The 26,392-nt window shown below is 39.5% G+C and overlaps 6 protein-coding genes across 7 annotated transcripts; 1 reads left to right on the forward strand and 5 right to left on the reverse strand.

The window, feature by feature from the left end:
- Window positions 1–1,207: 1,207 nt before the first annotated feature.
- Window positions 1,208–5,150, reverse strand: LOC105676964 (uncharacterized). The gene is made up of 2 exons (XM_012375196.2): window positions 4,383–5,150; window positions 1,208–2,273 (listed from the first exon to the last, which is right to left on the reverse strand). Exons 1-2 carry the CDS (start codon window positions 4,705–4,707, stop codon window positions 1,933–1,935), a joined length of 666 nt encoding a protein of 221 aa, XP_012230619.1. The 5' UTR covers window positions 4,708–5,150; the 3' UTR covers window positions 1,208–1,932.
- A 103-nt stretch (window positions 5,151–5,253) lies between these two features.
- Window positions 5,254–8,689, reverse strand: l(3)mbn (lethal (3) malignant blood neoplasm). Its single transcript, XM_012375195.2, has 5 exons — window positions 8,147–8,689; window positions 7,950–8,076; window positions 7,703–7,834; window positions 7,415–7,612; window positions 5,254–7,337 (listed from the first exon to the last, which is right to left on the reverse strand). Exons 1-5 carry the CDS (start codon window positions 8,264–8,266, stop codon window positions 6,952–6,954), a joined length of 963 nt encoding a protein of 320 aa, XP_012230618.1. The 5' UTR covers window positions 8,267–8,689; the 3' UTR covers window positions 5,254–6,951.
- Window positions 8,690–10,203: 1,514 nt separating this feature from the next.
- Window positions 10,204–11,513, reverse strand: LOC105677080 (uncharacterized). Its single transcript, XM_012375446.2, has 3 exons — window positions 11,297–11,513; window positions 11,074–11,162; window positions 10,204–10,991 (listed from the first exon to the last, which is right to left on the reverse strand). The coding sequence occupies exons 1-3, from the start codon at window positions 11,496–11,498 to the stop codon at window positions 10,782–10,784; spliced, it is 501 nt and encodes a 166-aa protein (XP_012230869.1). The 5' UTR covers window positions 11,499–11,513; the 3' UTR covers window positions 10,204–10,781.
- A 1,572-nt stretch (window positions 11,514–13,085) lies between these two features.
- On the reverse strand, window positions 13,086–16,487 carry LOC105677079 (protein apnoia). Its single transcript, XM_012375445.2, has 3 exons — window positions 14,076–16,487; window positions 13,690–13,827; window positions 13,086–13,280 (listed from the first exon to the last, which is right to left on the reverse strand). The coding sequence occupies exons 1-3, from the start codon at window positions 14,305–14,307 to the stop codon at window positions 13,087–13,089; spliced, it is 564 nt and encodes a 187-aa protein (XP_012230868.1). The 5' UTR covers window positions 14,308–16,487; the 3' UTR covers window position 13,086.
- Window positions 16,488–16,604: 117 nt separating this feature from the next.
- On the forward strand, window positions 16,605–24,741 carry LOC137000582 (uncharacterized). Of its 2 annotated transcripts, XM_067357619.1 has the most exons (3): window positions 16,605–17,898; window positions 18,088–21,816; window positions 21,903–24,741. In XM_067357619.1, exons 1-3 carry the CDS (start codon window positions 16,620–16,622, stop codon window positions 23,717–23,719), a joined length of 6,825 nt encoding a protein of 2,274 aa, XP_067213720.1. In that variant the 5' UTR covers window positions 16,605–16,619; the 3' UTR covers window positions 23,720–24,741. The 2 variants fall into 2 exon arrangements, with proteins under 2 accessions (XP_067213720.1, XP_067213719.1); XM_067357618.1 differs by having other exon boundaries at window positions 16,605–21,816.
- Window positions 24,742–25,162: 421 nt separating this feature from the next.
- ckd (cracked) lies at window positions 25,163–26,297 on the reverse strand. The gene is made up of 4 exons (XM_067357649.1): window positions 26,159–26,297; window positions 26,049–26,086; window positions 25,688–25,953; window positions 25,163–25,614 (listed from the first exon to the last, which is right to left on the reverse strand). Exons 1-4 carry the CDS (start codon window positions 26,202–26,204, stop codon window positions 25,479–25,481), a joined length of 486 nt encoding a protein of 161 aa, XP_067213750.1. The 5' UTR covers window positions 26,205–26,297; the 3' UTR covers window positions 25,163–25,478.
- Window positions 26,298–26,392: the final 95 nt, after the last annotated feature.

Below are 26,392 nucleotides of genomic sequence, written 5' to 3' on the forward strand. Positions count from 1 at the left end.
CTTGGAGGCACGAAGAAGGCACCTTCTTCGTTGGCGATTCTCTTTACATAGATCGACAATGTGTGAGAGGATCTTTTCTTCTAACTTTGCTGTTTGATAAATCGTTTACTTTCGGCCTATTGTTAAATTAACTGAGCAATTACGTATGTAATTAAACTCTCGTAAATATGATGTATTGTGGTGTGTCATGGTATCATAAATATCTTTATGCATTTCCATGTTCTTGAACTCATTTTTAACAATTGTCTCAAGCGCGGAAAGTAATTGCTTACGAAACGACGTTGTTCGCAAAACAACGATGTATTGATAATTTATCAAGACATTAGCAGTCAGACGTGTCCTGCTGAGGAAGGATTATTTCTAAAAGGAACCAAGTGCGTTGAATCGTCTATGAGAGTCCCAGAGATACGCGCAGCTCGAAGGCCAGATAAAAATGACACGCGATGCAAATAAATGTGCCGAAAGGCATCGAAAAACGCTGACGTAACCAATTTCTCTTACAATTCAAACATTTGTTTTTGATTGTAACTCTCCTCATTACACAGACCTGTTTCTTATATCACTCAATCTGCCTGAGACAAGATACGTTGATTGCATTCCGTGATTGGCCATGTTCCAATCGATGCTTTGAAAACGGGGTGCCGCGCAAATTCGGCCGTCGAAATTCGAGGGCATCCCCGAGACTTATCTTCGTTAAGGCCGCGTCGCCAGCGGCATTTCTTCGGGATGTGAATACTTAATGCTTTCCACATAGTATGTATCCGATGATTACGAAATTGTTTTTGATCATTGACGGTGACAAATGTTCGATATATTGCAATTTCTTTTTGGAATTAGACAGCTTTTTAAGCAGTGCGTATACATATAATTTTTTTTCTCTCTTTGTCTTTTTTCTTTAATAATAAAATTAACATTATTTCTATTTCAAATGTATGTGTATTATAGGTTTTATTTTTTATTCTTTATTTCGAGGATTAAAAAATTCGGAGACAGAAGACCTGAACTGCGGCTGGCGGTGCGTCAGTGCATCGCAATCGCTGCACAAATCTCGTATATTTATCGTGGAACCGATCAGTAGCAAGGTAAACACCCTGAAAGTAACACCCGCTCCTTAAGGATTCCAGTCGCATTGTCCGCCGTGCTATGACGAGGAATACAAAGATTTTAGGATGGTCCACACCGGCGCGGCTGAAGAAGGTCACGCGATTCGTGCATCGGAACCGCCAAAGTTTCTCTCTGCAGCGACAATTTTTCGACGCGATTCTACGCTTCATCAATAAAAGTAATATCCGCTTAGAAAAGAAATGTGAGAGAAATTGTACTCTCATATGGTTTATTATCAAAAATTTCAATACGTACATGAAATAGAAATTAATCGGCGGTTGTTATTATAAATTATTTCTAGAGAAAATTTGAAAGAGGATGTGTAACATTGCATTACGGTAAATATTCACAGAGAGACATTAGACTTACAATTAGACCTACGTGCGTTTGCTGAGTCACGGTACGAGTAATATCATGTTCTTTTAATTATAATAGATGATCCTAAGGAATCTCGGCGTGGCGAGCTAGAACAGGTACTCGTAAGTAACTTTGGTATGATTCAAGGCGATTAAGGAGTACTATTTTCATATATGATAATTACTGAACTTTTGCAATTCAGAGAAATCTTCGTTCATTTGTTATTAATTAATTAAATTAAGGATGATCGGCATGACATATATATATTGGCATGACGCAATAAATTAAATAAATACAATAAATATTGCGTTCCAAATGATTTTCAGACTAAACTCATTAACTCTAAAATAAATAAAGGACGATGACTATAATTATTTTACTATGAGATTTGCGTCGTTGCTCGAAACTTCTTCGATTTTTCCCTGCGCAAAATCATTGTCTCTTCGGTGCCAGATGCGTGCAATGTCGATGTCATTCCGTGGGCACGTAAGCGCGATAAGCGAGCTCGTGAGGTGTCTCGTTCGATGATCTTCCCCAATAATGATCGTGATCGTCGTGATCGTAATGGTGCTGATGCTGCGCGTGTTCGTAGTAGATGACTTTGGCAGGATGGCTCTTCTTGACTTCTATCCAAAATCTAACGGCGTTCAGTATCAATGAGATGACGGCGATGACGAAGAACTTGAGCTGGAAGTGCGTGCTGATGAGCTGCAGCAGCAGGCTGATCTTCGATTTGATCAGCATCGCCAGCCCCAAGAGTTTCGCCAGATGCTTTTTTTGCTTCTTGCCGAATTTCTTTTTGCGCGCCTCTTCTAAAAGACAATATAACATTTCATTGCGTCATTCAAGTTTTCTTTTTTTTTTTTGCAATCGAAAAAAAAAGATCTAGGAAGAACGCGACAGATAATTGAAACTGAAAGCGAATATCGTTTTTCGAAAGTGCGATCTCTGCGGCATTAGAGAAATTGCTTTAAACTTCAAGTCTGGACTGAAATAAACGAGAGGCAATCTGATAGGAAAGCATAAGGATGAGGACGCAGTCTCCGCACGGGTTGACCCACAAACCTTAACTTCGAGTGTATTTCGTTTGACGTTACAAGCCACGTAATCGTCTGCAACCGGTACGGCTTTCTTAAAATAGAGTCACGTGGATCGCTTTCGCGGCCGAATTTTCTCCCAGCGTAATAAAAAATATCTCTCCCCTGTTCGCGAAAATGTCAATCATTGATACTCCGTTTCATTCTCGTTCGTCGACGAACTTTAAATCGATATAAAGCATAGCGAATTGACGTAATGCCCGACGAATTACTCCATTTATCGTCTGACAATTTGCTCGGAAGTACCGTACAACTTTATGTACGCTCCAAAAAGTAACAAAGATAATGTAGGCGCGGTACCGTTATCGATCATCTGTCAAAATGAGGCTTTTTCGGCGGGCCGTTTTGTTAGAGCGAGCCTAATACAAGCGTAACGTTCTGCGAATACGTGAGAATTGACGTTCGCTGCCCGACGTTTGCCTCTTTCCTCCAGCACAATCTTGCGCATCTGTTGACTTTTGCCGGAAAAAATAGCTCGGGCAACGAGCGGGCGACGTGATCGGTACCGTTACCGTCGATTTGCCCAAGTTGTGACATTAAATTAGCGCAAACTGCGTCGCAACGTCGTCGGCGACACGCGCGCGCAAACATAGTCGCGTGCGCGAGCGCGAAACATTTAAACGGCTCGCTGTTGACCCAGACGGACACTTGCGGCACCGATCATGCATTAACTTGCGGTTCACCTTGTCTCCGCCGCGGAGCGTTAGCTCTAATTTTTGCGTCTACGCACGCGATTGCGCCCAGCCGAACGTTAACGTTATGCAAACGCGGGACGAGAGGTTCGTTCACCTTTAACATCGCGCTGCCTGTATTTCGAAACTCGCTCGCCTTGTTAATGCGAATTGCTCTGTTGCGTGATCTAAGATATGGCGCAGTTAAACGTCGTTCATTCATAAAGCGATTGCACTTCTACGATTGTCGATACTATCGCTTTTCTCGCTGGCACTGATAGCGTTGCGCGATATTTTTGTTCGCGTTATTTGTTAGTCGATTTACAACTATATGTTTTTTAATTTTTGCGTGAATTAATTACGTATTACATAAATTGCGATCAGAAATTTTGCAGTGAATAATAATGTACGAATGTTAGTTATCATAAATTAGACTCGTATAAAAATTCAACTTTCGCATCCGTTTCTCCGTTTCATTTAAAATCGTGCTGACTACAATGGCATCATTTAAAGAAAATCAGCAAAACAAGGTACATAACGGAAAATTTAGAAAAGACGAGGTATATAATAGAAAAGAAAATCGACACGGTAATTTCCAGTGCTTTCAGAGATGAACCGACTTCCTGTCGTTGCATCTCTAATAAGGAAAACTAGTACGGGATTGGTAAGAGCTAACCGACTTTGTTCAACGGTGCTTCTTTGGAAATATGAAAAAACGTCTGATGTGCGTGGACAACTTTTATCACGTGTCTTGCCTTTTTATTGCTTAAGAATTTGAAATGCTTGTTGAAAGCCTGTCGATCTCAATTCGCGACAGATTCATTACGCGACAATGCCATTCATCGGTGTCCTATATTTCGGCAAACATGCATGTAATTTTAAAATCTTAATACATCGCAGTAGTATAGCATAATATAGTATAATAAAATAAATAGCTGTGTGTTATCAGTTATCAATGATGATATATTATCGAAGCGGTAAGAAAATCCGAGATTAAACATTTGCATGATCGATCAACTGCAATAGAAACATATATCGGTGGAACGTTTATTATAATAATAAAGATTTAGCCAAATAACGGGACTGATGTATGAATAAAAGTAAAATTATTTCTTGTTTTATCGGCGTAATAGTTTTGCGATCTCATTCTCACCTGCGTTGTCATTTTGAGCCTCATTTTCCTCGATAATTTCTTCCGCATCGGCCTCCTGCAGATCATCGACAAAGTCCGCGATGACACTGCCAGCTCGTTCGACCACCACGCTTATCGGTGGATCGCTCTGTTTTCCGGTGACATCCAACTCGATCCGGTCCAAGTCGCGGGCCAATCTCGTCCTGAAGCAACTTCCAACATTGTCCTCGAACATACACTCCAAAATGCTAATGTCTTCTTCTTCTCGATTGCTCTTTCCCGTCGCCTCGCAACGGACGTACAGAGCGAGTCCAAGAACGAAGAAAACCGACGTAATTATCTTCATTGTTATTTTCGAATATGAAATTGATTTTCACCGATCGAGACGCACTGTTATCCACCACGAAAATCGCGCGATGACTCTTCTAGCGACTGGCCGTCACTTCCGTCACCCTGTCGTACTCCGGCTTTCTTCTCTCTCCGATCTTGACCGTCAATCGTTGGCCTTGGACCGCGTGTCACGGACTCGAAGTGGTTGTGGAGCGTGCGTGGTCGAACATATATGAGACTGGTGTCCCTTCCATCCCAACTTCCGCCAGTAGTGGGTTTGGTTTCACGAGAGTCTAGTGGACACCCCTCCACCGTGGTAAATATTTGTGGGCGCCACGACGGAACTTACGGTGTCTTCCCGCAGGCATTCCGGGCCTTGTCGTGGACCAGTGTCGTGAATGGAAAAGCATTCGATGGAGATGGATATCATCGCTATACAGTATTGTAAATAATTTATACAGCGGTAATGAAATCGACTTTCATTCTTAATGTTATATTCCTATTTTTCTTTTATTTTTATTTCTTGGAATTTTATCACAAAGAAGAAAAAAATCGAACATTATGAAATAAAAATTCTATTTTTATATATTTGAGGTGGTCTTAACATTTTTTTGTATTAAGTAATACATTTTTACATAATGGATACATTTTTTTTGGATAATTTGTGGCAAGAATTTCAAGATGGTCTGTGAGAGATTTGACATACATGATTATACCTGGAAGACAAAAATTTCATGTGAACTATAATTTGATGTTAATACAACCCAGATTCGTCCGCTTTTATTGCCGTTTCAAGAACGAAGAGGAATCAAATCGCAGTGAAATCGTCACTTTCGAAAAACGGCCTAATGGCTTGCATGTATTTCTATAAACGTTCTAAAATATTTATTATACCTTTATGTAATTCCAAATTTATTCCGTTTGATTGGCTGCATTTATTTCGAATATTATATTACTTTTTAGTTTTGTATCGCTTGCAAATCTCTCATTAGTAGAATTGAAATATCACTTACTTAGCGCTCGTTTGATTACCATATGAACGGCATTTCGCTATATAAAAGGCCAGAGCTTCGAAGTCACGCGTGCGCGCGTGACAGCTCAACTGTCACAACGTTCCTCAATGGTTCTTGTGTTGTTAATTGACGAGCACGAATCCCGAAACGTGTTGCCGACTGTTTCGTGAATTATTCATTAATTATTCAAGAATAGTTACTTTACCTTTCGCCGCACGATTATATTCGCCCTTTTGCATAACTCGCTCGCGTCGCTTTAATCGTCAATTACGAGGCGTAATAGGCGATACGGTACGCGATTACGGCTTATGATAATTTGCGCACAGGTGAGATTGTATGAAACCTGTCATGAAACGAAATACGGCTTATCTGCGTAAAGGTCCTCTCGCGTAGACATTTAATACACTTGCTTTTAAAAATTAAAATATTTTTTCAATATTTATATAATATCTGCATAATTTGACACAATTATGTGAACCAAGAGATAAACTTTATAGAACAAAAATGCCAGGAGTGTAAGCTTTCGTAACCGTTATCTCGTTATTTACGTGATAGTTTAATCACGGTTTGTTACTCTCAAAGATGAATTTCGAGTCATGCTAGTAATAATACTTGAAACATCTGGCTGATGCAAGTTTAACACTTGACTTCATGTATGAACATTTGTGTAGGCATAATATCGTAGGAAACACGCTAGCTTTTCCTCGCAGAAAGTTTTAACAATATACGAATATAATGATGTGCTCAATTGCGATGGATTAATCTACAACCGCTTTTACTGGTCTGTCGACATTTTTCCACTCTCGCACCACTCTCGTTCCTGTTAGAATTTCTGTTAGAAACTAAAAGAGTCACCATATGCATACACATGACCCATTTTACAGTGCTGCGCTCAAATAAAGCGTGAGAAATCTAAATTTTAAATTTCTCAAATCTAAATTTAAATTCTGAAACTAATGAAATAAATTTTTATACTTCTTCCATTTATTTTAAGTTTAGTAGCAAGAAACTTAATCTAAGTCATATGTTTACATGTGCAAGTTAACATTATGAAGAGTTATTTTATAATATATAATCAAAGAATTATTAATTTGTTTATAACAAATTATTTCTGTCTTAAAAGGTCAATTTTGTTGATTAAAAATTTTGCTCATTTCTAGATGTGTGGCTTAATGCTATTTAAATAAATGTTAATATATTTTGTAATAATTCTCAGTTAAAGTAAAATCGATATTATGAAATCGAGTTTACGGCCAATACCAGCGAAACAAATATCCTTTGAGACCGTGCTTCTCGTCGGCCGCGTTCGCTTGCGAAACGAACGTGATGTTGGGTTGATGTCCGAACTCATTTGACAGATATCTCACTTGCGTTTCGACACCGTTTTCGCTCAGCGACCGATAACTGCCGTCCTTCCTTCCGTTGCGATATCCGTCCTCGTGATGGCCGTGCGACGTTATCGTGTAATTGAACTGATAATACAGATCGTTCGCCATGTTCTCCAGCACTTGATCGCTCACCTTATTCGGATTATCTTCTTCGGACAATAGTTTTTTTGCGGACCGCACCATGCTTTTCACAACGTTTCCGGGTTGGTTCTTGTTGTTTTCATTTTTAATCTTATTTTTCTCTTCTGCAAAATTTTGAAATTAAAATGTGTAAGTTGTTTTCTTTCATTCAACGCAATTCTCGATTTTTTGTTTAATTTACCATGTTTTTCCGACAATATTTTCATCATCTGCTTCAATATCGGATCCATCTTTTTCTGCGGTAATTCCGTAACGGTCTTCGTAGGTTTCGGCAGATCACCTTGCGGGATTTTACAACCGCTGCAAGCCTTTATCACGGCTTCCACTAATTTCTTCGCTGCTTCCGGTCTATCTTTGAATATCTCTTGCGCATCTTTCACTTAGTAAACAAAGACAAGCGGCCGGAAATTCAAAATAATTAAAACATGTAAATTTAAACTCATTATTTTAGTAATAAACGCAAACTCACAACTCGTTATTTTTCGATTTCTCTGTTTAGTGATAATATAATCGCCATTTTTGTCGGTGGCATATCCAGTCTCGTGATAAACACCATCGGCCGTAATGAAACCGTATTCGCCGTTAATAAGTCCCTCAGCATCTCAATGAAAAACAGACAGAACACGTTAGTCATATCATTTAATGAAATAAAAATTTTTAAATTTATTTTGTGATGATAAAACTTCTGTTTCTCGACGCATCTTTGATCGGTATACCTTTTTTCTCGAATCTGTGCTGAAAATCGACGATGTTGAAGGAGAACTCGTACGGTCTGTTATCGTCCGCGATGGCGCGCTGCGCGACCAGATAACATAATAAGCACAAAAGGTTGCACCATCTCCCCTGCAACGAAAATCGCGTCCGCGTTAAACGTGAAAACGTGTATTTTCCATCAACGGCCTTGGATCCTCACCACGAAGGACGACATCCCGCGGAGATCCCTGCGGCTTCGAGTTCGCGCGACTGAATGATGGCACGAGCGAATCCTTCGAGCGTGAAGCGGTGATGTAATAAGCGAGAAAAACGTTCCCATCTTCTCGGTGGATTATCTATAAAGCGATCTGCGACATCGCATATCGAGGGAGAAGAGGAAAGTGTGAAGAAGGATTGACGAGAGGGAAGAATCGGGAGGCCTTTGGCGATTTTTTCGCGGCGGCTAAATGCTTTCACGCGTGTCGCGCACCCGGCTAGAAAATAATTACACGGAGATTATCAAAGATTGTAAATCGTCGCGGATCGAACATAACGTTGTCGCAGATTACATTCTGCGCTGTACAATTTTATAATGCTATCTATGGCATAGTATTAGATCATCGATGCATTCTTGTCTCAATGAGTGACACAAATACGCAAGAAAAACAGTTAATATTTATCTAGAATCTTCGTTCGGATCGTTCAGAGTACACACAATGCATCTTTTCCGTTCCTTTTAACATGACTATTTTTTTCTAATATCATCACTGCTTTTGTTCTAAAAAAAGGAAATTTAAATATTTGAAAAGTAGAGAGAGAGAGAGAGAGAGAGAGAGAGAGAGAGAGAAAGATTAGAATTAATGTATTATTTTAATTAATAAAAAGTTTATGAAATTAATCACACAAAATACGTATAAGATTAATTAAAGCTATTATCAATGTTGTACATGTTCAAAAAATTAAATAATGCTTTTTTTTAGCGAATATTGACAAGAAGACATTTACTGATTACGATAAACTTATATTTATTAGATGACCTTTTATTTTCTCACACTTAGCGCTGCCAGATCGATAGTCATTCCTTGTTGAGGAACGGGCACTCTTGGGAGTGCTGGACAAGCGATGCAGGATTATAATAAATTAATGCGCGTTCGATGCGCATAGGTCAATGCATAATACACCTCGTTAGGTAATGTCAGCAGAATGTTGTAATTTTTAAACGTTATTGTACTGTGTGCGATATTTGTATGTTAATATATTATAGTATGTTAATATATTAATAGTTTCACTAGAGTTAATCCATGTTAAGTGTGAAATAAAAAAAAATGTGATCAGACAAGTAGTATGAAATGTTGGAGATTTATTATTTTACTTTTGTGTTGCTATGTTTCTCTTTGAACGTAAATAGAATAATTCTATAAAGTGTCAGGGTCATCCACTAGTGATGTTAGGTTAGTGATGTATGGCGACGTATTTAATTCGAAAATTATATCTCAAAAATTTTATCTCAATATATGGCTTACGGAAATAGTGCTGTGTTAAGATTAGAAATCGTATGGTTATCGAAAGTGGCACCGTTATATCTTTTGATCGTAAGGAGTTTCTTGGAAATAAAGCACGTCACCATGCAATTAATTATTGCCTAATTAAACGTATAGAAAGTGTCAAATATCATAACTTAAACATAAAAGTGGGAAAAAAATTTTATTATAATCTAAAAGTCTGTAATTAAATATTGTATAATTCTATACAATGCGATTGTATTCATATTAAATCTTAAAAATTTTGTAAATTACAAATTTAATTTACGTATTGAATTGCACACACACAAATGTTTTTCTAGACTAGTCAAATTTTCTACAGACTAGACTAGTCTGATATATTCGTTTATTGTTCGACTTTTCTGCAATCTAGAACGAGCTGAAACTAGAAATTAGATCGTGGAATATCGAATCGATGGAGGATCTCAAATTCCTTCACGTAGGATCGTAACATCGGTGTTTACCTGATTCAAGCATTTCGCGACAAGGAAACGCTCAATTCTTATTTCCCGCGTGTACCTCGCGCAACGTGCATTTTGTAGTCTAGAAAACGGCATACCGATCTGATTTGTATGGCGAAGTGTCGATTTAGGGACAATGTTCATCGTGGCATACTAACGATACCGCGCGCGGAAGGTGGGTTTCTAGCACGTATACGCTTCGCGAATACCGAAACCTCCCGCGGATTCAATGCGCCGTTGACGAAACTTTCAATATACGCTTAAAACTCGTCTTAATGCGTGTATGTCTTTCTTGTTCGCGTGTGAAACCGGTGTTTGCGCTCCCATCGCCACGAGCGTTTTTCGTTGATGACACATCGCGTGGCAAGAAGCGCGTCAGAATTCTAATTTCGATTTCGATGTCGAATTTACCGAGAGAGAAATGGGAAAACCTGAATGGGCACGTCTGAACATCTACGGAAATCTGGACCAAAATGCCGTTATGTGGAGACCTCAAGTAGGTCAGTCGACATCTTGATATCGTACTGACCGACACGCGGCTCAATGTGAAGTAAAAGACGGGCAGGTGAGCATGCAACTGGCGAGTAATTAGTGTATTATATATTTTTTAACATCGTTAAATCGCATTGTATAGACGCATCAATAATAAAATGTATTTTGATCTATATAAGATAATTTAATATAATTTGTATAAATATGTATAAATAATTTAATAAATTAATTTTGCCTTGTTGCGATGGTATATCACAGATGTCTTTCGTACATTCGAGTGTATTGCTTTGCAAAATCGAAACTAGTCTTACAATAATATACATATATATTGTTTTTATTGTCGCACTTGTTCGTGTAGCATTCATCTACCGAACCATTCGTCCTCGTTGTCGTGATAATGGGAATTGTGATAAAAATGTTTGTGATGGTGCGGCTGATATACTACTACTTCCTCACTTTGCGTACTTTTGATTAAATTATAAATCATAATTGCAATTGCTAATTGCGCTACCATAAGACTTTTCAAAAGTGACATTTTGATGGACGCTATGGCGCCCGGCAGCGAAAGTATCTGAAACAGTATTTGACAATGTGTTATTATATATTTCATTATTTTTTTCAATATAAAATGTTAAACAACAATAAATTGCAACCTGCATAATAATTGGCGTCATCATCATCATATGTTTGAGTCTTTCTAAAATATTCTTCCTTTCTTTGCTTCGACCCTCCACTGCCACTTCTGAAGCAGAGAAATGCGCTTAATTTTCTTTAAAAACAAAATACGAGAATAAATAGAAAGAAAGAGAGAGAGAGAGAGAGAGAGAGAGAGAGAGAGAGAGAGAGAGAGAGAGAGAGAAAGAGTACTGTAAATACCTTGCAGTAGGTCATAAATTCGCATGTGCACAGTAATTTCACCGTCTGTCAAGAAAAATTTGATTCCTGGGAAAATATTTAAGCCTTGAGTTTCATTAAGGCTAATTTGAGAGTTGTTTAGTTTCTCCTCGGCTCGTGTCAATAATTTTGACAACGTTACCAACCAGATAACAATGCAAATGATTAATTTAGTTCCAATCATTTTCTCGAACTTACAACAGATTTATGTGATCTGAAATGTTACACAACAAATGTTATTTACAATATTATCTCTAGAAAAATAACTTATTTTTCAAGAATTACATTTGTGTCACATTCACAAATATTAACAGTTATATTTTTGAAAAATAATTTCTGAAAAACAGTTTGAGAAAAAGATACAGTTATAATAACGCTGCTTAAGTGTTTTTGTGTATAACTTACTTTATATTTTGAATATATTATTCTTGTTACGTAAAGACAGATTTTACATACAGTGCCAGATCCACACTCATATAATTTCCACAATTATTATACATTTATATTACACTTTATTAGAAACTTAGAAATTTTTCGAGAAACTTTTACGCGCACGATTTTCTTCCGGATTCGCACGCGGATGCCGCGCGTTGTTCCCGTATTCGTGTATCATGCAGACTGCATCGTGCTATGCGGAGCGCAGCAAAGATATTTTACCTTTTTTGTTCTTCAGATACCCCACTAAGGCGGGAAAACTGGGTCTAGAGAACGCTATTTACACTTAGAACAGCCGTAATGTGAATGCATATGGTCAGTGACTCGCTACAGTGACCGCTCGCTGGTAAATATATCAATTTTGATAATCTACGTATAGAAAATTTCATAGAGATCGTTTTTTCAATAAATTATATATTTTCTTCTCGGTTTTCGTAACAAAAACATGTCTTAAAAATACGTACATTTGTACGAAAATATATTACAACATACTCAAATAATTTATAGATATATTACAATAAATTACGAAATATGCCATTATAAATAATATACATAAATAATAAATTTATTCTAGAACTTAATAACATGAGGTAATAACAGTTAATTCTACACAGCTATTCTTCGTTTTGGTATGAAAATTTGGTCCTACATTATATGATATTCTCATAATTACACACCAAATTAACACTTTCTATATGATTGCTATTTGATGAAGGTAATGATTGTATTTTCTAATTCACCATGCAGTGTTCATAAAGTACTATTTACGTATTCGAATGAGTATTCGTTTACGTATTTTGAAGGCTCTTATGTGGCACATTTTATGTGTAATGTAAATATTATAAAATATAATGTTAATAAATAATTACATGTTTATTGTATTGTAAAAATCTACTTAGATCTCATTTAGAAAAGTAAATCTGATTCATTATTTTCTGTGGTAAGTTTATATCATAAGTTATTCCTTTGGTATATTCGTAACTTATTTACAAAATATGCAAAGAAGTCGTTGTTATTACAGTGTAAAGTTTAATTAACGTGTAAAAATCGTCTATAAATTTCGAAATAAATTGATATTTTTTCACACAAATAAATTTTCAAAAAATAGTTTGATTTGTATGGCGAAGAATACGATTGTTGTAAATTTTAATGTCTAGATTCAATAAAAATTAAACATTAATAATATTATCTAAACAAATCGAAGAGAAATGAGGACTACTAAAACAATTATATAAATTATACTTCTCTACCGAAGACTATCGCTTTACTACGACCTTTCCTCATTATGGCTTTGTGATATATTATTTACGATTCGAACATATGTCTTTATATGTGATTTATCCTTTGTAATAATAGTGATCCTCATCACCGGGACCACTCGCTGGTATCCAACCATGATACGCTTGTGCGTGAGCATGAGGGAAACTGTTATGAACGTGAACATGAATCGGTTGCGATGGAGACCATGCTGAGTGTCCGGTATGAAACTTCGCTAGAAAAGCGCTGAGTTTAAGCACCAGCAATATGAGACCTATAAATAAAAAAACATAAAATAGAATTTTAATTTATGTATATTAATTTGAGCAATATTTTTTTCAGTAATATTATTTTTTTATGAAGTAAAAGATCTAAAAATTAATACGTTTCAAAAAACAAAAATTGTTAAAATAAAAATTCTAGAAATAATAATTATTAATATTGCGATTATTAAATATTGATGTTTGTGATAATAAATAATAAAATTAAGTTATTTTAAAGAATTCTAAGAAATCTAACACTCATTTAAATACCGTACTCATATGCTCTCAGAAAATGGGTCGACGGTATCACCTAATCAAATATGCAGGCTACGTCGTCCACAAGACGACGGTCCACGATACCGTTATAAATTTGTGCGGGTGACACTTTCCGTTCCGCAACATGAAAGGAACGATGCTTACCGACGATAAGTCCCTTTACTGATATCGCTGTCAGGACCATTAATAGTGTCATCATTGCTCCCATCTTGTACATCATCGGCATCAGCATCAGCTGGAACCTTTTGTGTCCGAAAGTGCGAGCTTCCTCAAGCCCAAAATCTGTATATTAAATGTTTATAATTAAAGATGATATCTACGTGCGCGGTATCAATTACAATGAATTATAATTATAAGAATAAGTGAGAGTTTACATAATATATATTATTAATGTGATTTGAAAGCCAAGCATCCTTTAGTAAAATAGTTGGTAATTTTAAAGCCACACTTACTTGTCACTATCACCATAAATGTTCGTAATTTGCATATTTTTTCATTAATTAACATATGTAAGTCAAATTATATTCTACCGTAATTTTCTTCGTTCTTGAATACGTCATCTTGGATATTCCGAGGATCTTCGATGTCAGAATTCAGCGGCGACGATTTCGAAACCAACTCGAGTCTTGTAACATTAGATCGTACAGCCTCGTTACTCTGCTCCGTCGAAAATTTAATGTTCGCGGTATTCGCTGTAAGCACATTTTTCACAAATGCAGTTGCCAATAGCACGCACGCCAAGATGCGGCCAATCGCCTTCATTCTCGGACCGGTTTACCACCACTCAAACGTCCTCATCGACACTGACCGATCGTCTTTCTTTCGATCGACCTTTTTCCCTCTGTCTTTTCCAGAACCAATGCAACGGACTACACGAAATACGTGTTATTCGGACCCGCACAAGTAACCGTGTGATTCCCTCCAACGAGCACCGAGCGGTCCGAACTCGAAAGAGAATCGCCCGCTCACTGCGCATCGACTCGCTGCGCATCTCTTTCGAATTCCCCTTCGGTGCCGATTTTACGCGCACCTCAGAGAATCTGGACAACGTCGACCCGGAATATGTCAAAACGCTCTTTCTTTGTAATGTTCTGTATTTTTTATCATAAAATTACATGCTATAACATTCACTTATTCGCAACTATTCGTCACGAGTACATTCTAAATTTTACGACTTCTGATCATTAATAATCAATTCGTGATATAAGTTACTAGTTTACTAGTTTTTGTTCTTTACTATACTCTTCCCTTCAATGGTATTACATCTTATTGTTAATAAAAAACCTTTTATAGATAATACTTACGTATCATCTTTCACTTTTTACGTCACTGTCACGGCCATCGTGCAACGACCGTACGCTCATGTATGACCATCACCTTGAAAAGGAGTGGCTGAACGCCAAGAGTGTGTTGCAGTAGGAATGTATTGCATCGCGGTTTTCCGAGGAAATCTCCCGAAGCTCCACAATTCGCAGTGAAAACATTATAGATGTTTATTCATTATCGCAAATAAGTAGATACATTTTTGAACTACTTTTCCAGGTATTCTTGTTTTCTCTTCGGCATTGTTACATAAATTTCAATACGCACAGCATTAACAGGCATTCATACATATATGCGATGCTGCTATAAGTAGCAACAATAATGGCCATGCTTAACGAATAATGCACAGTAATGATGATGCGTCCAACTTAACAACAGTTTACTGACCTCGTAACGAGACATTACGAACAATGTTTTGCGTAATAAAATTCATTAACGGTCTGGTCAGTAAGTGGCTCAAAGAAAAGTTATGGTCGTTGATCGGCATTGTAGTTTACCTCGATACGCTCAACACTCAACGTCGATTGACATTATTATACTTACGTCATACATCTGTTTCGTAAATATGTAAAACCAAATATTAAAAAAATACTGTTTATATTTCTTGCTTTTGTGACACGGAAAGAGAAATATAAGTTTTGACAATTGAGAGAAACTGCAAGAATACAGAAATCTAGAGTGGCAAAATCGCTAACAAGGATAGAATTAATAGCGCGAAGCAGTCGTTACTAAAGTATTAAAATCGATTTGAAACGTTGTGGACGCACCGTAAGCAAGGCAGACAGTAAAGTAAGAAAAGCAATACAGGTTTATTGCATCGTCTTTGCACAGTGAATCCCGTACGGAAGAAGTGACGGGAGGGAAGAAGTAGGGAGCATCGCGCCGACCATCTTGGAAGATAAGATTCGCGGCGATAAAAATGCATTGCTCTCCGCTCTCCAGCCACCTCCACCAGGATGCCCCTTCTTCCTGGCTGTTTCTTCGAGTCGCGATTCCTTCAAGGACTAAAAATTCAACCCTTTACACCGGCGAGCGAGGAGCGAGCGAGCGCTGTATTAAACATGAACCTGAAACCTGGTCTGGTCTTTATTTGTATAACATCGTCCAGATCTACGGACTTCCATTCCTTTTGCTCTTCTCATTATTCACCTGTCCGCTTAAGGAATCTGTTTGTCATATATTTATCGCCGATTAATTTGCGTTTCTTCTTGCACTCGTTGTGATCGTGAATTTTTATGTTGTATCTCATTTATATTATTTTTGTATAAAAAATACATTTCCGCAATGTAGACAATTATGAGAAAAAATATTTTGATCTCTTCCTAATTTTTTAGCGATAGAAATATTAATACCATTTTTTAATGGCTACGAAACGGAGAATTATGTTTACGTGTTTGGACGCTAAAAAATATTTAATTGAGACTTGGATTTCTGTTGTAGACAGTGAAGGTCGTTTTCTAGTTCGTCCGTTGACGTGTACACAAGTAAATCGCGCTGCAAAAATTCGCATACCGGGCAGTTAACTATGTACACGATGTTCCTCGTTCCCTTTCCTTAAACATCACTCCTTCGTGTTGCACCAGCTCGACGTTCGTGCGCCTATGTAAATTACAATGATCCGAGGTAAATAAACTTTCTCAGCTTCACGATGCATAATCGATGGCATAAATCACGCTTAACGACAATATAATTTATCCGAGCCACAACGCCGCGAAAAGTACGTGTCCACATAAATCGAACGATCGACGCCCATGATTGTCATTTCCGCGCAGGAAATACAACCGGTCGATGACAGAGAACTCGTCGGCTGGCGACGTCGTCGTCCTCGTCGTCAACTCGAGGAAGAGAGGCGCCGTAGAGGGGCACCGCAAAAATGGAAATGCCAGGTTGTTATTCATCCACAGGTTCGCTTCTTCGTCCGTGAACTGGCTGCAGCCGGCGGTCTCCAGTGTCGTGCTTTAAGCGATGGTATGTGTATCACCATGCGTGTGCCATGGCTGACCATAGACCGGCTGAGAAGTTGCCGAGACATTCGCCTCTCGGCCGCGACCATGAGAGCACTCAACTCTCGACGCCCACGGTCAACCGTGAGCACCAGTCGACTTTCTGTGCCACGGTCGGCTCTCTGTTTTCTTCTTCTGCTTTGCGTCCTTCACGACGTACGGGCGCGCAGTGTGTCTCACGATGACGATGGTGCCGATCAAGTGCACGACAAGATTTCGGAAACGGTGGAGGTGAGTGACTCTGATCCTGCCGACGTGAACAAGGAGAGTGCGGACCAAGTGCGTAGAAAAAGCTGGATAGAAAAAGGACACGATGAAGATGAAGATGACGGTGGCGAGGCGAGAAAAATCTCGGAAGAAAAAATCGTACTCGTCGAAAATTCGGAGAAAATCCAAACGGAAGACGAAGGTAGCGTGGCGAAGAAGAGACGCAGAAACGATGTGATTCTGCCTGGTAAGTCTGTGTTGCAGGACGTGCAGAGCGCGCAGAAGGATGAGGGTATTCGACGATTCGATTCTCAAGTCGAGCTCGACGACACCGAGGACCAGCGAAAGACATCGGACGACATCACCGAGAATATTCCGAATTCACAGACGGACGATCTCGAGCAGAGAAAATTGATCGATGCCAAACAGTCGCAGACGGATGTGAAAAATGTGAATGCAAATCCAAGTGACGATGATGGAGCGAAATCACAGGGAGAAAAAAACGAAGAGATTCCTTCCAATCTTCGAGAGAATCTGGGAAACATCGCGAGTGCGGAGCAGGCGGAGAAGATAGATTTGAATAAGGAAGAGACGGGACAGGTTGAAAATTTGGCGGAACCTAATTTGGACGAGGCGCGAATCGAGAAAACCGATGAGGTGAACGAGGAAGTACGTAATGATCTTCGAAGTTTGGAGCTTGCCGATACGAACAAGAATGAAAAAAATCAAGAAGAACACGTTGCGGACGAGGCTGTGAAAGAAGAAATCAGTGTCAAAGATCTAGATCCGAATAGAGAGGATAGACATTTATCCAATTCAGGTAAGTCTAAATACAAGAGTTCAACTGTCTATTTAAATGCTGAAGAGCGCAATTTGCCTGGTCGCGAGCAAGAATCGATCGTAGACGGTCAGATAAAAAAATTAATATCCATACGAGACGACGCTCTCGAAACGATCGATAGCAGCGCGAAACAGCCTGAAAAACTCGATGAAGAAAGTCTTATTTCAGAAAAATCTACCGCTGAAGAGCAGGAGGAGGTTCGCAGTCAGCGCAGCAGCAACGCGAAGGATGCATCGGCTCGAAGCGAGAATCTTGACGAACCATCTCTGGCGCCAGAGCCTAGTCGCTTTCAACAATGGAAAAATCAAGCCGCGCTGCTTCAGGATCAAATAAAAAACAGGACGTTCCTGCAGTATTTAAGAGAACAAGCAACCGAGGTGCTTCCTAACATCCCGAAATTCACGGAGGTTCAACTACTGGAGACCTTGCAGAATATCATGCTATTGCGGAAATCGTCTTTGAACGAGACGTATACGGCTAGCTTGAACGCGACCGAATTAAGTAAGAATCAATTGGAAATAATAAAGTGCGCCGAGCAACTAGTGGAGACGAAACAGCGGCAGTCCTTTGTGGAGAACATGACGGAATGCATTCGCGGTCTCAGCGCCCTCAACTGTATGCGCATTTTTGTTTGGCCCGTCGTTCTCAACTATGTGCCGGATTCGGTCAAGCAGAATCTGAACAATCTACCGATAGAGATAAACTTGATCGACTTGTTTCAGAGTAATCGGGCAAAGTCCGCGAGATCGGAAGGCGGCGTTCATTATCTTAGGCTATTGTCGCCTGAATACATTGTTTTCACCATCTTGAAGGGCGCGTTGGAATCAAAGGCCACTTACGATCTGGCACCGACTTACATTGATCCGCAGAACGAAACCTTGAATTCGCTTCTCACCTTCAGCCAGCTCCAGATTCTTCAGATGGGCGAGAAGCTTTTGCCAGCCGAGATACGTCGCGAATATTCCGACAGGATGTTTTCGTGTGTGCGCAGATTCGAGTATTTCAGCTGCGTCAAGTACTTTGCCTGGCCGATGGTGAAGCAGTACTATCCGACATTGCCGGCCTTCCCGGATTATCCGAACTGGTATCCGTCCATATCGTTGTATCCGCAGTATCCTATCGTTCCCTTTCCCAGTTTTGTGGAAAGCACGGGCGAATTGCCGGAGGTCGTTGAGGCCGACGCGACGAGGATGCGGAAACCAGAAGCGGTGATCGTGAGCATCCTTCATAACGCTCTGAAGGAGCAGCTGAAGACGCCGTCTCCAGCCATCACTCACACGGATTCTTACGTCGCTCTGCTTCCCCCGGAACAATTGCTATCGATCCATATGGCCGAACAGCTGCTTCCCGTCTCGTATCGTTCGGAATTCGTCCAGAAAACCGTGAGGTGCATTCAGGAATTTAATTACTTGACTTGTATCAGATATTCGACTTGGCCGACGGTCAAGCAGTTCAGTCCTTCTCTACCTTCCTTGCCAGATTTTTCCGCTTGGATACCGTCGTTTCCCAGTTTCTTCGGTTATCTGCCGAACTTTCCCAGCTTTCCGAGCTTTCCCGATTTTGCTTCGTTTATACCGGGTTTAGGTGGCGGTCAGCAGACTCCTACTTCTCCCTCTCCTCCAGCAGAAACCAGTAATTCCACGTCAAGCGAACCACCCGCTCGAATCTCCACGATACTGCTCCGAAATGAAGTTTCTTCCAAAGCATCCGGCGAGTTGGAAAATAAAATCACGGAAATTTTGACGAAAGTACAGAACTCCTTGAAAGCGACGCCGGAAAATCCGCAGCTAGTCGGCAGCGGAAATATAATAATTTTGAAGACCATCACCGAGAAGCAAATCAACATATTAAAGTTAGCGGAGAACATTGTGCCGCCTCCCGCACGCGCACCTCTCGTTATTCAAGTTCTGTCTTGTCTTCAGACGAATAACGACTTTACGAACTGCACCAGAAACATTATTTGGCCCACAGTCTCTCTTTACGTTCCAAATCTCCCTGAATTTCCCGATTTATCTAATCAACAGCCACAAAAACTGGAAGATCAACAAACATCATTGAAGAGCAAGAATACTTTGCATCAGGCCGCCAAACAGCAGGAATGGGACAAATCGCAGAACGTGAATTCCAACGTGAAAATCATCTCCAGAACGAAGTTTCCACAGAGTAGCAGTCCTGTGATCAGCGTAACCGGTACTCGATTTGTGCCGATATTCACGGAACATCCCGAGTCGGTGATTCTCAACATCATCAAGTCGGTTCAGCTGTCATCGCCGAACGTGCTGGACGATCCTAGTCCCAAGTATATCAGCACACAACAGTTCGGCAATCTGCTTAACGATCAGCAGTTGAATATCGTTAAAATAACGGAGGGCTTGCTGCCCGACGCAGCTCGTCCTGCTTTCGTCAATCGAATGCTGGATTGCGTTCGCAAGAACAACTTCTTGGAATGCTCGAGAGATTTAGTGTGGCCGACTCTATCGGAATATTTCCCTCGATTGCCCAGCTTTCCGAATTTCGGATATCTTCAAGCCGTTAATAGCAAGTCCATTTTGTCTCAGAATCTTACCGATCCATCGCCGCTCTCGGAAACTGACGTCAAAGTCGGCCAGCATGGAGACGCGACTGTTACCATCACGGACACCAGATTCTTTCCAATCTTCTCGGAACATCCGGAAAGCGTGATTCTGAAGATCCTGACACCTCTACAACACACCACTTCGGGCACGGTGTATTCTTCGATTACGTCGAGGCCGGAAGTCAGAGCGTACTTTACGGAACGGCAGGCAAATATTATTCAAGTTGCGGAAAATCTGTTACCGGAATCAATGAGGCCAGCTTTTGTAGAAAAAATGGTCACTTGCGTTCGAGAGAGCTCTTTCCTCGAGTGCACTCGAGTTGTAACTTGGCCGACCATCGCGCAATTCTTCCCAAGGCTGCCGAACTTCCCGAATTTCGGAGGCCAGAGGCAGAGTCAGAGAAAGAAAATTAATGTATCGTCGATTCTGCTGCGTAATGCATATTCGGGGAATCAGGCGTCAGATGAAAATGATCAAAGTATGAGAAACGCGATAGAAACGATCGAAGAGAAAATAGAGAATGTGCTGAAAGATCTGTTGAGCAAGGAATCGACGCCGCGTTTAGAAAACTCCTATTTGGATGCAAATAATTTTGCAGTAGACAGTCTTCTGACCGCTCGTGAAATGAACATCGTCAAATTAGCGGAAAAAGCGATACCAGATTCGATGCGCCACGCGTACGTATCTAACATGCTCGAATGCGTGAGATACAATAACTTCGTGACCTGCACGCAGCACGTCACCTGGCCAACTGTGAAACAATTCTCACCAACTCTGCCGAACTTCGACGGGTTGTTTGCAGGCCAGTTTCCAATTCCTGGTGGAGGACAAATACCCGGTTTAGGTCAACTTCCAGTGGGACAATTTCCCGGCGCGGGGCAATTCCCCAGCCAGCTTCCTGATTTCGTGGGACAGATCCCCTCTTTTCCCGGAGTGGGAAATCCTTTCGCCGAGGGCCCTCAAGTTCCTCAAGTTCCTCAAATTCCTCAAATTCCTCAAATTCCTCAAATTCCTCAAATTCCTTCATTACCGGGCGGAATTCCTTCATTTCCAGGTGGAATTCCTTCATTTCCGGGCGGAATTCCTTCATTTCCGGGCGGAATTCCTTCATTACCGGGTGGAATTTCAGGTCTGCCTCAGTTTCCAGGATTTCCTAGCTTGGGCGGCGTTGGTTCTCCGCAGTTTGGAATTCTGTCGGACGCGCCGCAAGAGTCGAAACCGCAAGAATTGAAGCCGCAGGAGCAGCCGGTTCAATCGAGAGTCGCGGAGCAGGCGAACCAGATAAGTGGAGTATCGAGAGCTGCGAACACTCCGTCAGTAGGTGAATCAGTCTTATCCGTTTGATGCAAAATAATTTCTTTCTTTGAATTCTCAATTTATCAATCTTTAATTTTATTTTATTTTCAGGTGATCAAGGCATCGTTCCCGGATATCTTGGTCAGCCATCAGGCATTCTACTAGATATTTCCAACGAGAAAGTTCAGTTGTCTGACATTGAACGACCATTGCTGAAATCTATCCCCACGGATTTACCCAAGAAACACGAAAGAAGACGAAGAAGCGCTGAGCAATTATCAAATTCTTATTACGAGACCAGCAGAGAGATCGAGCAGACTTCGGAGCCGACAATGGATGACATATTTCCGAACATCACAGAATCCGAGTTTCTTCAGCTTCTAATTAATATTACACAAACCAAGAATACTGCGGAGAAGAATACCAAGGAGAAAAATCCGAAGGTATATTTCGTGGATACATTAAATGCCACGGTCAGAAATTCTCTCACCGCCGATCAATACGAGATTTTGAAGATCGCGGAGGATCTGGACCCCGCGAGTCGGGGTTTCTTTTCACGAGTATTTTACTGCTTACTTAGCCTGAGTTTCATGAAATGTATGGGCATCTTTGTTTGGCCGATGCTCATCAACAACGTGCCATCTTTAGTCGGCTTGCCGTTTTCGGCGCCTGCATATCCACCTAGTCTCGCGAAGTCGATCGAAACCGAAGTGGAAAATTTCTTCGGCATGTCCACGGGCGATTTCGAGAAAGAATTGCTGACGCGGAAGGAATCCATGGAGAATGTCCTTCTGGATTGGTACAAGAAAGCCATGGAGGACAAATTTCAGACAAACTTGGGTTTCTTGAAAATCACAGGCTACGGAAACGGCGAGGTCGGTATCAGTTTCGGCGGATTCCGCGAGGGTAGAGCTACAAAGATTAAAGACAACAAGAACTTGCCGAGTATCCTGACAATTATCAGTGATATCATGGAGGAAGTTCTGGATCAGCGGCCGGACAATGAGAAGATCAAGAAAGAGAAAGAAAAAAGAGAGAGGAGCCTTGACGATATGCAGGAGGCGGACTTTCAGTTTCTAAAAGAGAGCGACGAGTTCGCGGACATTAAGCGATCCATAAACGACGATCAGATAATCACAATGTTTCTAGATAAAATTAAAGCTAACGCGACGGATTTTGCCGACGGTAACGTCGCACAGTTCCTCAACGAGGACGCTTACAACGCTTTCGGCGTACTCTTCGGAACTCGCTTGAACGAAAAGTTTGCAACTAGATTAAAGGCCTTCAGCGAAGAACATTTGAAGAAAAACGATCCTGACGTTCATGTGAAGGAACTAAGCACAGAAGAACTGAAAGTGATACCGTTGAAAGAAGAGGTGACCTACGATCTCGAAAAAGACGCCACGGAAAGTCACAAAGAACGCAAGAGGGAATATCGCGCGAAGAACGAACTCAGATCTCTGCTGGATAAGTATTCGGACAAACTCGTGAAGAGCGTTTCTATGGAAATGGAGAGTCCAGACAATGAAAATAAAATCAAGGACACTGAATCATCCTCTGATGAGAATACACACTCGGAACTGAGGATCTATTTACCACGCTTGCGAGAGGATGTTTTGTCCCGGAAAATCACAAGCACGATGATACATCTCGGAAGAGCGATGAAGACGAAGATGTCCAGTCTGCTGCCCGGAATCGGTTTTATAATAACTTTCTTTATCCAAATGGCCTTGGCTCATGCCAGAGCGGCTGCCTCCATGGCTGGAATGATCAGCAACATAGCTTTCGCGTCAGCTATATTCGGCATGATCCGGCAGAATCTGCTCGGGGACAATCCGAAAATTAAATATGTTTATGACAATGATAAGGTGGGTCCAGGAATCACTTGGCCATCACATCATCATCACGAATCTCATCACGGAAAATAGTATTCGATTCGCTTGATTAAGTCTACTTATCATTTTTGATGTATACTATATCTATCGCTCATTTGCTGCAACAGTGACATAACTAGAAAATCACAATTTTCTAGAAAACAAGTTTGAATGTTTTAAATCGTTATAATTTGATAAGAATATCATTTTGGCATTTCAACATCAATTTGGCAATACCAATACGGCATTTCAAAATGATATTCTTACCAAATTATAACGATTTAAAACATTCAAACTTGTTTTCTAGAAAATTGTGATTTTTAAGTTATGTCACTGTTGCAGCAAATGAGCGATATATTAAAAGTTTAGGTATATATAATACCTTTTTAAGAGTATTATACGCGCGCGCGCGCGTCATCATTAGACTTTTCTCTAAGTTTGAAAGAAATCGAATTATATTGGGCTAGCTTTAATTTTTTACGTTATCGCGATAATGTCGTCATGGTCGCGTACATAAAACATTGTAATTTTGAAATAATTATTATATTTGGATTTTTATTCAACACTTCTCTGCGTTAAGAGAAAATGTATTATTTTTCAAAAATATCAGACGAGAAATTAACCGTTAAAAATTTTTATGGACGCGTCCGTTATCTCTCGTCATAAATTTCACTTATATTTTAGCAACACACGGGCTTCACAAGTAGAGTATATTCTCTAAAATTAGGATAGATAATTTAGAATCTGAAGAACGGTTTACGTAGATGGTTGTGGAAACAATTCCTCGCAATTTAATCATGAAATAGAAAAAAACTCACCGGAAATATTTATTTCATTGTCATAGGGGTTTTACGGTGGAGGGTGATACTTCATATTTTTTCATATAACGAGCATGGCATTAAAAAATCATACGATCGTACCGCAGAATAAATATTGAATTGTTAGCGTGTAGATCTTAAGACTGACATATTCTCTCATTGCGTCTAAAAATAAATAATGTATACTTATCATATATAATTGCTGTTATCCCTTTATGATATAAGAATTAATTAATAATTAATTAATTATTTTATTAATATCATGTGTAGTTTTGATATTATTATAATCACGAAGTTTTTATCTTCGAAAAATACAATCAAATAATTAATGCAGTTTTTGAAGTTATTTAAATTCTTCCATATATTAAAAGCACAAAAATAAACGTTTGATTCATAAATCTATAAAGTCTTATTAATAAATAAACAAAAGATAAAATAAAGTTTTGCATATATTTGCACATGCAGCATCGATATCGAAAACACCGGCGCTACAACTTTCAAGAACCTTGAGAAGCCAGCTTGGAACGGTCAGGAATAGACTCGAGATTATTCTGGACTACCACACCGGTCTTCTTCGTATATTTTTTCTTTTCTTTTTTTTGTTTTTTTTTACCAGTTCTACGTGTTGCATGCGGCAAAAGGTGCATCGGGACGCAACAAGAGCACAAAGGAAACCGGAGTCAAGATCATGGGGCACACGCGATCGCTGGAACGTTGAACTACTATGAAAGCAAAATAACATGTTACTCTAGAATCCTATAAATATTATTCCCCGACCTTTCTCGCAGCAATTAGCTGTACCTGGTAATTTGTGAGTTTTTGCATTCTTGGCTGACAAATGGTATTAGAAAAAATAAAGTAATTTGTTTAAAGAATCTTACGTGGAATGCAATTAATTGCCCATGCACGTGTCTTTATATTAAATGAAGAGAAAAAGATTGAATATCATCAAAACACTTTTGACATTTCCGTGTAGCATAATATACAAAATAGTTTTAATCAATTTCGAATGGCAAAACAGAAGGCACTTCGTCCTCTTGTATTATTTTGGATTCGTTTTTCTCTGTGACTTCTTCTGTGATCATTTTCGATTCGACTTCTGCAGAGTAAGTTAATTCATTCAAGTAATACCTACAATGAGCAATCATTATTTCTATCGTAGAAACTTACAATTTTTTATCGATTTAAGTATCGTGAAATGTACCATTCATGAGCGTACTGGCAATCGATATCATCCTCATTTGTGCAAATTCGTCGTTTTTGATCGAACACTGAATCATTAGCGCATATTATTGGAAATCCGTCGCCCGAATTGTCGCAAACATGAAAAATCCTACAATCGTAATCCACGTCGGCATAAAAGCCGGATGGCATACCTTCGCAAGTAAAGCGAAAAGTTAGATTTTCGAAGACGTCGATATTGTTTTGTTCACTCGATATCTCCTCGTAGGTTTCTAAACGATTTCTATCCTATGCACGCAATATAATCCGTAATTTTTATTATCAAATACAAAACGTTAATTTGTTAAAAATATTTTCAAAGGAATTTAAAGAAAGATTCTTACAAAATGACCCAAAGTGGATTGAGTTGCCATCTTTATACCTATAATAAAAAATTTATAAAACAACATTTCAAATATAAGAAACAAATTTTATACAATCAATTTTGACTCACTCAGTAATAAAAACGTCATGAGCACAAATATTACGAAATGATTCATGATTCGTGTATAAACCGCGATTTTTATAAAAGCAAAAAAGATAAATTTTTATTCTTGATGTTGTGAAATTACAACTCAGTACTTGGTGAACGCACTATCACTGAATTACTCGAAGGATAACGCAACCGACTGCACTGCGAGCTCTTTGTTTGAAACTGAAAAACTCTGACAGCTCAACGACCTTAATA

The sequence above is a fragment of the Linepithema humile genome, chromosome 6 (genome assembly GCF_040581485.1).
Source record: "Linepithema humile isolate Giens D197 chromosome 6, Lhum_UNIL_v1.0, whole genome shotgun sequence".
Classification (NCBI taxonomy): domain Eukaryota; kingdom Metazoa; phylum Arthropoda; class Insecta; order Hymenoptera; family Formicidae; genus Linepithema; species Linepithema humile.

Bases quoted from the DNA above. Each gene is read 5' to 3' on its own strand.
- LOC105676964 (XM_012375196.2), bottom strand. From the start codon at position 4,707: ATGAAGATAATTACGTCGGTTTTCTTCGTTCTTGGACTCGCTCTGTAC. The intron at 2,274-4,382 runs GTGAGAATGAGA...ATTGTCTTTTAG, and splicing joins GGCTCAAAATGACAACGCAG to AAGAGGCGCGCAAAAAGAAA.
- LOC105677080 (XM_012375446.2), bottom strand. From the start codon at position 11,498: ATGATTGGAACTAAATTAATCATTTGCATTGTTATCTGGTTGGTAACG. The intron at 11,163-11,296 runs GTATTTACAGTA...TCTCTGCTTCAG, and splicing joins AATTTATGACCTACTGCAAG to AAGTGGCAGTGGAGGGTCGA. The intron at 10,992-11,073 runs GTTGCAATTTAT...ATACTGTTTCAG, and splicing joins TGACGCCAATTATTATGCAG to ATACTTTCGCTGCCGGGCGC.
- LOC105677079 (XM_012375445.2), bottom strand. From the start codon at position 14,307: ATGAAGGCGATTGGCCGCATCTTGGCGTGCGTGCTATTGGCAACTGCA. The intron at 13,828-14,075 runs GTAGAATATAAT...TTTAATATACAG, and splicing joins CAAGAACGAAGAAAATTACG to ATTTTGGGCTTGAGGAAGCT. The intron at 13,281-13,689 runs GTAAGCATCGTT...TTTTATTTATAG, and splicing joins AGTAAAGGGACTTATCGTCG to GTCTCATATTGCTGGTGCTT.
- LOC137000582 (XM_067357618.1), top strand. From the start codon at position 16,620: ATGATTGTCATTTCCGCGCAGGAAATACAACCGGTCGATGACAGAGAA. The intron at 21,817-21,902 runs GTGAATCAGTCT...TTTTATTTTCAG, and splicing joins TGCGAACACTCCGTCAGTAG to GTGATCAAGGCATCGTTCCC.
- ckd (XM_067357649.1), bottom strand. From the start codon at position 26,204: ATGAATCATTTCGTAATATTTGTGCTCATGACGTTTTTATTACTGA. The intron at 26,087-26,158 runs GTGAGTCAAAAT...TTTTTATTATAG, and splicing joins CATGACGTTTTTATTACTGA to GTATAAAGATGGCAACTCAA. The intron at 25,954-26,048 runs GTAAGAATCTTT...TTGCGTGCATAG, and splicing joins AATCCACTTTGGGTCATTTT to GATAGAAATCGTTTAGAAAC.